Below are 10,769 nucleotides of genomic sequence, written 5' to 3'. Positions count from 1 at the left end.
CAGTTTTGACAAAATTTTCTTGCTAAAAAATCTTTTGTTACACTACTTCATATTATTCCTTTGATTGTACAGGTTAAATAAAAGCTTGCTTTTATAAAATATTTTTTTTACATTATTTTATTTGGAGTGGTTTTCGGTTCGGTTTTGGCATTTCAAAATAAAAACGGTTCAGTTCGAAGCCCAAAAAAAGCGACGGTTCGGTTCAAAAACCAGTTCGGTTCAAGACCGGGTTGCAGCCCTGATGAATTGTATCCAAAAGCTATTATTATTATTAGTTTGAAACAATGAAAATAACACAAAAGATACCTGTTTTTAGTTTTCCGATGTACATATGTATGTACATACATACATACATTACCTTTACCGAACATTTTCAGTAAGAAAAATTAATTTTCTGGATAAGTACTAAACATCTGCAGGCATACACTCACCAGTGATCGGACAAAAAAAAATTCTGTGTGGTAGAATCTGGAAAAAAAACGTGGTAGATTTAAAAAGAATTTCAAGTTTTAGATCAAACTTTGTACAAATATTAAAAAAATTCTGCAAGGTTTGACCTAAACTGCAAATTTTTAATTAGACTCTAAAAAAATTTTTTTTAGAATAATAAAGTGCAAGATTGAAGTTGCTAAAAATTGCGCTGAGTTTTGGCACTTTAATCCTTGACAGTGTAAAGCAGTTTTTTCCATACAAAGATATTTTTCGAACATATTTTATGAGATTTCTGCAACTTTGCGAAGTGCTGCCAGCTTTTCTTTGTATCACATCACGATGTAGCGAACAAATGTGTCACGTTCCAGAAACCGCTACTTGGGATTTACCGATTTTGACAATTCTCAAGTAAAAGTAAACAACGCCTCAGAAACTTTATATGCACTTAAATTACAAAAATTGCCATTTTTCAACATTTTCGCTATACATTATTTTTATAAATCATATATTTTGCAATTTAACACAATAAAACCACGTTTCCTGTCGAAAAATTGATTATTGAGAAAATTTGCTATTTCACTGTTTATTTTATTCTCCCGTTCGGCTTTGTTTACTTTTACTTGAGCAATTTTCTCGCCGCCGGGAATGCGGAATCTTGTACAGTAAAACCCGCTTAAGTACCTCACGAAAAATGTCAGCTTTTTGAGGTTCTTAGACGGGTTGGGTACTTAAAAGAACCCGCTTAAGTACCTCACGAAAAATGTCAGCTTTTTGAGGTTCTTAGACGGGTTGGGTACTTAAAAGAACCCGGCTAAGTACCTCGATGCGGGTACTTAAGCGAACATAATTATTGATATAGTCAATCTTCTTGTTAACGTACATAAATAAATTCTTGAATAAAACATGAACAATTAATGAAGTGTACATAGATTAAAACCAAGATCGTAGCATTATTTAAACACATAAACAAAAACTTTATAAAAAAATCGATAAAGCAATGTTATGTAATTTTTACAAGAATTCAATTCTTTAAAGACATTGATTATACATATTTATACATACATACAATGTTGGATATATCTATCATTTAGGACCGAATTCAAAATGATGCTGTTTGCCACTTATGCGTGTTTATTAATTTTTAAGATTTTCAATTAAAACACAGTTCATTCCCTAAAAACTACCATATACACCTGAGCTTAAAATTTTGTAGTTTCAAGCGGCTAAAAAGATTTTTACCGAACGTGTTGCGGGAGCACTTAAAGGGTAAAATTACAAGTAAAATGGTAGATGGGGTACTAAAAATTTAGCTACTTTGGCGGGTTGGGTAAATAAGCGGGGTGGTACTTAAGAGAGGGATTTTCTTCAGATTACATCAAAATATTCACGGTGCCCAAAAATGTTGGTTAATTAAGCNGGGGGGGGGTTACTTAAGCTGGTTTCACTGTATTATATCATTCTTGTTACCATATCATATTGAAAATTACCCCATTAGCATTTTGGCAGAGGAAATGTAAACTCGGGTTACGCCAACCACAGGATTTTTCCGCAAAATACCTTTCCACGTTGTAGGCTTTCGGCAGCGCTTAGAAAAAATACGCTGACCACAGCTTTTTTTACACAAAGGTCCATATTTCAAACCGAATTTATTCATAAATTTGAATCTGAAAATTTTAAATCTTTATTTTAAACTAACGTTTAATTATTTGACCACGCATGTGTGTTACAATTTTTTGCTTTGTTAAGCGTTTGGACACAATAACCCTAAAATTATTGTACAAATAACCGAGCCGTACCCAACAAAATATGTACCTTTTGCTTGTTCAAATTCCGATTCTAAGAACAAAATGTTTGTAAATAAACGAAAACTTAATAACAAAATTTTGAGGATTTTAGATATTGGATACAGTGGCACGAAATGTCACAATCTACTTAATTAACTACCTACTTAACTTAATTGTCAGGTCGTTAATATGGCGACGAAAAAGTGACAATGGAACTATCTTGTTTTTTTGTATCATGGTTTAACATGTTTTCTGTCATATAAAAAACAAACAACATATCAGTTTTTATTGAATTGTTTTATAAAAAATAACATTTTATGAAAATTGTTATTTAAAAATATAATATGTGCATGGGCATGAGCTTAAATCGGCTTACACACATGTGCATGCGCTTAATAACCCTGCAGTGAAATCCCAAACTAGTCAGGAAAAATACTAGTTTACAACTAGAATTTCCTGACTGAAACCGAACTAATTCGAAAATGACCAGACTTGTACCAAGTACAAAACGATTTATTTATTTGATTCAAGAGTTTAATACAATAAAGTATACATAATATTATAACTTTTATTTGCGTATATTGTAAACCATAAAAGCGAGTACATATTTAATTATACCAGACCTGCTAAATAATGATTAATAATCATAATGATTATTAATTAAAGCATGATTTTTGAATTACCGTTTAATGATTAAATACCAATGTTAGCACCTTTTTAATTATTAATAATTGATTAAAAATTATTAATTAATTCATCAATTTTAATTACATGATTATTTTGTTATTTTTGATCATTTTCAATTATTTTTTTTCTTTTTTAATTACACGATGAATATAATTATTTGATTCATTTCAATTCAAAATCATCAAGCCAAACTATAGACAAAAATTAAGAGTATTTAATAACTGCATGAATTATTTATTTATTTTATTCTTATCCAAATCTCAAATTTTATGCGTTATTTATTACTTTTATAAAATTTTAAAAAGAAAAGACTGAAATGCGCAAAGTTAATGAATTTAATTTAATTTAATGAAAAATTTTATTTTTATTTAAGTTCACTCGAAATTGAACTAAAGTATTTATTTTATTTTTAACTAAAATGTTTTTTTTTTTGCCTATTTAATGTTATTAAAAAAGATGAAAAATATAGTATTTATTGTACCTGAAAGCACTTGCTTTTAATAACATTTAACGAAAAATGCATTTAAATTTATGTTCGAAGGTTTGAAATATTAATGTATTTATTTCTCCTCTTAATTTATACTCAAAAAATTTAACACTAATTATTGGCAAATCTAAAGCTGCTAAATAAAAATGTGTAATATATTAAAGTGTTCTTAATCAAACGTTTTTTATTGTATATTCATGAATGCATTTTATTTTTTGACTCCCAAGGTAGTGATTTCGGTTCATAATTGGACTAGTATTTTTCTGTCTATTTTGAACTTGTATGAACTAGTATGAGACTGGTATATTTCTGACCGAAATCTGACAACTGTCATCTCGTAGGACATCCCATGTTAAAAATACCAGTTGGTTGCATGGAAAAATGATAAATGGCAGACTAGTTGGGCATGCGGTTCATACTAGTTCTGAGGTAGTTTACAACTGGTACATTTGACTACAAGGAATAGATAGGCGCTTACCCATAGTCCTTGGCCGAGCGTGGCGTGCGCTTTGATGTTGTCACACAAATGGGAGGGACCTACAGTTTAACGTCGACTCCGAACGGCGAGTGTACTTTTATGACAGAAATACACTCGGTGGTTTGTCGTTGCCCGCTGAGGGGCGACCGTGGTTAAGAAAAACCCATTTTTCTAAATTTTTTTTGCAATGTTACTTTGACCAGGGCTTGAACCCAGGCCCTGTGGAGTGGAAGCACATACTGCTTACCACTACACCACACATATAATATTCTTTCGAAATTCAAAGGTCAGTACTCACTAAGGGCCTAAAAGAATTTAAAAACCAGCCGTATCATGAATTTAAATTTCGTGGGAACTCGGTCATATTTCGCCCATACAGTTTACTTATTGTATGTTAAATATTCACCAAGCGAAGTAATTCACTTCAAATCATTTTCACACTATCATGTACCGTATTCACCAGTGAAATAACTGTCACTCGCACAGATAAAACCGCAAAACAATTGCTAAATTTGCACAAATGTACGAGATACTCGTACGTATGCTCAAAATTGAAATTGTATTTAATGGCTGTTATCGCAATTTTGAAATTTCTATGTGAAATCCGTTCACCCGCAATTGTTCCACTTTCATGATAAAGTGAACCATTTCGTTGAACGAAATTTTTCGCCGGTGAAATTTTTCACCGAATATTCATTATAAGGCTGAAGATCTACTACATTCATAAATTAGCTTCAGTGTTCAGTAAAAGCGAAGATTTTGAAGAAATTATTTTCTATATTAAGGTAACTGATGCATACCTTCATTTGTGTTTTTTTATTCTTGTATACTTACTGACAATTCTTAAAACAAAATATTACTGTTACAAATTATTCGCATTGTGTAAGCGAATATGATTTTTTGGTGACTTTAAAATTGAAGCGCATACATGATAATTTGTTGTGCTTTTTACATGAAACACGAGTTACAATTGAAAGTATTCTGTCTAACTCATAGCTTGGGTTGGTTAACGTGAGAAAATTTTCAAAATTGTCCTTATACTTTTTAATAATTACATATCATTTGTCTCCACATCACATCTTCAGGACGATGAATTACGTCAGAGTGTCGAATATTCTTGATTTTTGATCAGTTATGCATTGACAACTGCGTCAAAAGAAAATCCCTTTTTATTTGAAATGTCCCTTTTTTCCCTATTAATAATTTTTGATGCAAAATATCCCTCAAATAGGGAAATTACCCACACTCTGGTATTACTGCTGGAATTTCCGGACCCTTAATGGGGAAGGTGACTCTGCCTGGCTGGCTGATGTCCTCAGGAAGGCAAAGGAAGACATCACCACCATCCAAGCAACGCGATGGACAAGGGAAAGCAAGCGTGAGCGTGAAGCCTTACGACGTATACTACAGTTACCACGCAAAGGAGCGCACATTCGGTGTTGGTTCGGGGTAGGAGGGATTCTCCGTCGATGAGTACTGGCGTTCATCCCCGTGGACGAACGTCTAGCCACAATCCGCATGAAAGGGTGATTCTTCAACTTCTCGGTCATCTGCGCCCATGCCCCGACGAAAGCTTAACGTCGAAAAGCTGCAATCACAACACACGGCGAATGTATTCGTCACCCGACTCTCACACTTGCTCTCTGAGAGCACTCTTCAACAAACCGACATACGCGAGCAGAGGAACTGCATTTCCCGCTCATTAAGTACCGCCGCCGAAGGGGCAGTCGGATTTCAGCGAGCCCGATAGATCGGTACGATGAGGAATGTCAAAAAGCTGCAGAGAAAAAAGACGCCGCTTACAGGGCCACGCTGCGATTGGGTACAACGTGAGCCATGTGGGACCGTTATAGGAAATTGAAGAAGGAAGCGAGACGTATTTGCCGCAATATGAAGAGAGAGGCCGAAATACGTGAATGCGAAGAGCTGAGATGCTGGCCGACAGGAAAAACGTCCGAAAATTTTACAAGAGGGTTAGGCGACCTACGGAAGGTTTCAAGACCAGGGCGAACTCCTGTAAGAACAACCATGGCGGCCTAGAGACTGATGTCTAGAACGTACTTAAATTATGGAGGGAACACTTTTCCAACTTATTAAATGACACCAGCACTGAAAGTAGTGGATAAGACGAGCCTGAACGCTCAGTCGATGATGATGGAGTCAACGTCCCACCGTCTGAATATGACGAAGTACGAATAGCGATTATGAGGCTGAAAAACGAAAAATCTGCTGAAGCTGACGGCCAGCCAGCTGAGTTATTCAAGCACGGCGACTACAAGCTGATAAGGTGCATACATCAACTCTTATGCAGAATATGGTCAGATGAACGCATGCCCTATGACTGGAGTTTAAGTGTGATCTCCCCAATCCACAAGAAAGGCAACTCCGCAATTAGACCTGGCAAATCCACCATAGATCAGGTCCTCACTATATGCCAAATCCTTGAATAGAGAAAACGATCGACACACACCATCTATTTGTCGATTTCAAAGCTGCTATCGACAGCACGAAACGAAGTTGTCCTTATGCCACGGTGTCTGAATTTGGTATCGCCGCGAAACTAATAAGGCTGTGTAAAATGACATTGAGTAATGCCTGATGCAATAATACAAGGTGGTATCAGTTGTGACAGCTCGATTTGACACTGCCTTAGCTCAGTAGAATGAGAAGAAAAACGGGAAGGGATCAATCCCCATTGGGGGAAAAATATAAAATTTCACATTTTCTCCTAAACAACATTTGCTTTTTTATAGAATATTCGTAATGAAATGAAATAAAATAAGATAAAATACCTTTTTAAGAAAACAAAATGTGTATAATGAGAAAAAATAAAAAACATTCAACTATATTATTAGGCAAAGAATTGTTAAAGAAGTAACACTGTTTCATCTAAGGCAGTCAATATGGCGGAATTAGAGCGAGAAGTTACCAACCGATAACATCTTGTATTATTGCATCATGTACCATCAGCTCTGTCAGAATTGGGAAGGACCTATCCGAGCCGTTTGATACCAAATGAGGTTTCAGACAAGCTGACTCCCTTCCGTGTGATTTCTTTAATCTGATGTTGGAGAAGATAAGAAAATAGATAGATAGATAAGAAAATAATAATTGGTCAAATGAAAATGCGTAAGGATTTTTTGTATGAAATAGTTATGAGCAAAAAAGAGTGTTACTCATACGCCTCGTACACCTTAGTAGGTANGGAAGATAAGAAAATAGATAGATAGATAAGAAAATAATAATTGGTCAAATGAAAATGCGTAAGGATTTTTTGTATGAAATATGAGCAAAAAAGAGTGTTACTCATACGCCTCGTACACCTTAGTAGGTAGAGTGTTTGCATCGAAAACAAGAGGCGTCAGAAATGATTAATGAATTTCGCAGAAACTATCAGAGCTACCGGATATACGGTTTATGGAGATTTTTATTTGCTTTCATTTCCCGTATCTCGTATAACGATTATTCAATTGGTTCGTAAGATATACGTGATTAAATGAAACCACTATTTTTTAAAGCTTAACCGTTATTCATAAATTGCAAATATCTCGAAAAATTATCCATAAAAAAATATCTCGATTTTCGGAATTACCGAGGAATTCTACACGGGAATTGGATAGTGGCATACATAGAACATTTTTTCTAGAAACCAGTGTATTTATACATTTAAAATATATTTGTCTTAACACATTTCCGAATAGGACTGCGCAATTAATAAATTTATTATAACTCATATTAATTGATTAATAGCACAATCCGCTTTCAAGCGCTCGGGGTTAAATATAAAATAAAAGCTATAATAACGCGAGACAAGCTATTTCCGCAAACGAAATTGCAAATTTCACATTCGGCGGGAGTTGTCATAAATGGTGGTTTAATATTGGCAAATGTTCGATATGCTACAACAAAATCGATAACAATAAAAAGTGTTGCCACACCATAATTAAAGCTCTAACTCCATAACCTACTTATCACGTGTTTCGGAGCATTCACATGATAGCGCACAAAAAATTTAATTGAAGGGAAAAAATAGCCAAAAATCGCTAATGGCGATTTCCTAAATTTTTACGCGCAAATATCCAAAACAAATCGCCAAATTGGCGCTAAATCGTCAAACGCTGGTGTATGGCGTGGAGGCATGGAATATGAAATCATGTGATGAAGCGGCACTTGCAATTTTCGAGATAAAGAAGATTCTGCGAAAGATTTACGGACCTTTACTCGTTGGTGATGGCGAATACCGCAGATAATTTAACGATGCGCTGTATGATCTTTAGAACGATATAGACATAGTGCAGCGAATTAAAATTCAGCTGCTCCGCAGGCTTGGCCATGTCGTTCGAATGCACAGAAACGCTCCTGCTCTGAAAGTATTCACCGCGGGCCGCGATGCTGGTAACGGAGGAAGAGGAATGGCTCCACTTAACTTAATCAGCTTACCACAAGGGTACGTACAAGCATACACCTATGGTAAAAAGAATAGAAGCGCGACATTTTAACAAGTTTTGACTATTTTTCTTTTGTATTCAACAATATTTATTGAGCTTGAGNTAGAATAAGGTATGGAATAGAAGCGCGACATTTTAAAAAGTTTTGACTATTTTTCTTTTGTATTCAACAATATTTATTGAGCTTGAGGCCGTTTTTAATATGGAAAAGCAACAATAATTTGAAAAAATCGTAGAAGTAATAGCTATTTCGGAAATCACCACATTTCCTCATTAGACTTCTTTCAGTAGGATTCGACCGACGATCCCACTGACTCAGCCAGTTTCCTACGCACTGTGCTAAGTCCACCTTGTGAGTTCTTGTTGCTTTTTCCACTATTTCATTTGTTAAGCCAACTACAATCAAGCGCAGCTATTCACACTTGATCATGTGGTTGTTGGTTTTGTTGGTTTTTGTTAATATTTATATTATTAGAATGTTTAACTTTTAGGCAGGCCTGCCAATTTAGCACTTTTCCCGTCAGATCTAGCTTTTTCGAAGTCCATTCAGCGGGAGGAAATTGCGGGAAGCAGGAATTCTAGCTTTTTGAGAAACTTTTTGACGGATTTTTAGCTTTTTCCCTTATACAATACAGTATATATAATATATATGATTACGGATTTAAAATTTTAGTTTTTAATAAAATCAAATATCGTAGATAATTCTACGTTCTCTAATAACACTACAATTTGGCTACTCTCTTTGTTGGCTATTGTGAATGGAGCTTTTGACATAAAAAGTGAAATCATTAGCCCAGATAATAATATAGATGTAATCTCGATTGATTTTGAGCAACATATCAATAAAAGTTGCTATTTGGGATATAACTTCGAAAAGANTTTTGAAATAAAAAGTGAAATCATTAGCCCAGATAATAATATAGATGTAATCTCGATTGATTTTGAGCAACATATCAATAAAAGTTGCTATTTGGGATATAACTTCGAAAAGAAAATATTAGAGATGAAAACCTCCTCTGGGCTAACCGAGGAATCAGAAAAAGATATAAGAACAATATGTACAAATTTTGTAGTAGTGCTTATCAACCAACTAAAACAAAGGTATAATAGTAACATGCACATATACATACGTATTAGTATAAAGTTATTTGAAAAATGTTATTATTGCAGGTTACCAGATAATTTCGATACGATTAAAAAGGTTAATCTTGCCTATTACGGTATCCGACGGATGCCATCCGGATCTAATAGAATTCGCACTGTCATAACAAGCGAGTGATAAGGATTAGATTCAAGAGAATGGGGTCCCTCGGAAACAGACCTATTCCGGTCCGACAGATAGCATTCGCACGTATCTAATCCTTCGCTCTCGCTTATTCCAACAGTGGGAATCTGATTAGCTCCGTGCGGATGGCATCCATCGGATACCGTATTAGGCATAAATATGTTTTCAGTGGGCAATGTTTTACATGCATCGCATGAGGAGATAGAAGATGTTTTAAAACATTTTAATTACAGTGATGATATGATAGAAAAAATAATAATTCAGTATAATAGAATTAATTTTGTAAAATGGAATAATATAAGCAATACNAGTATAATAGAATTAATTTTGTAAAATAGAATAATATAAGCAATACGATGCAATTTTGGGCAGAAGTTGAAACTTATACGAATGCAGCTGGTAACAAATTGTTTTCCGATTTGGCGGAATTTGTACTTCATTTAATTTCACTACCTTGGTCTAATGCAGACGTGGAACGATTATTCAGTCAGCTAAACTTGGTGAAAACAAAGCTACGCAACAGTATACACTTAATTACTATAAATGCTATATTAAGTATAAGGTACAATTTTTATATACAACTCGTGTAGAATTTATATATTAAATAACATAAATTTCCAGACGCGGTCTTAAAAGGCATAATAAGTGCTGCACAGACTATGAAATTCCAAGAAGTTATTTAAGGATGATTCGAACAAATAAGGCATACGAAAACAAGAGTGTCGATTATAATAATCAGCAGTGTTGCCAGAACTTTTTGGACGAACCGGCTAAGTTGGCAAATCAAACCGGCTAAAAACGGCTAAAATGTTTCACCTAAATTTCACATGATTTATTTAAATAAATCACGAGTAAAAAGACTATTTCTTGGAGAGAAGTAACAAATTCGAGCCGGAAAAGATTTTGCCAGCAATATATGATTGTGGCACATGGTTGGATTTTTTGTCGACGATAATTTGAATAAACAAGTTCGTTAAATTTAAAAATTTACAAACTGGAGCGATTTTAAAATGAAAAATGTGAGTTAATACTTGTTTACTTAATTAATTTAGTTAATTCCAATGATTTGAAAGGTACTCGGCAAAAAAACTATCTATTACTATTCTTCTTCTTCTTTTTTGGCGCTGTAACCGCCTAAGCGAATTTGGCCGAGTTCAGCAAAGCACGA

The 10,769-nt window shown here is 34.4% G+C and overlaps 1 protein-coding gene across 1 annotated transcript in view; it reads left to right on the top strand.

Moving 5' to 3' along the window:
• The window catches only part of LOC108365881 (uncharacterized), a 26,093-nt gene extending 15,696 nt beyond the window's left edge, over positions 1 to 10,397 (top strand). Inside the window, exon 3 of the mRNA XM_017620075.1 lies at positions 10,223 to 10,397. Within this exon, the coding sequence (XP_017475564.1) occupies positions 10,223 to 10,397 (175 nt within the window). The remainder of the gene's footprint in view (positions 1 to 10,222) is intronic.
• Positions 10,398 to 10,769: the final 372 nt, after the last annotated feature.

Source organism: Rhagoletis zephyria, unplaced genomic scaffold, assembly GCF_001687245.7.
Source record: "Rhagoletis zephyria isolate East Lansing unplaced genomic scaffold, Rhagoletis_zephyria_1.1 Rzeph_scaffold_02040, whole genome shotgun sequence".
NCBI lineage: Eukaryota > Metazoa > Arthropoda > Insecta > Diptera > Tephritidae > Rhagoletis > Rhagoletis zephyria.
The sequence above is the reverse complement of the archived record's forward strand: the minus strand, read 5'-3'. Positions and strand labels throughout refer to the sequence as shown.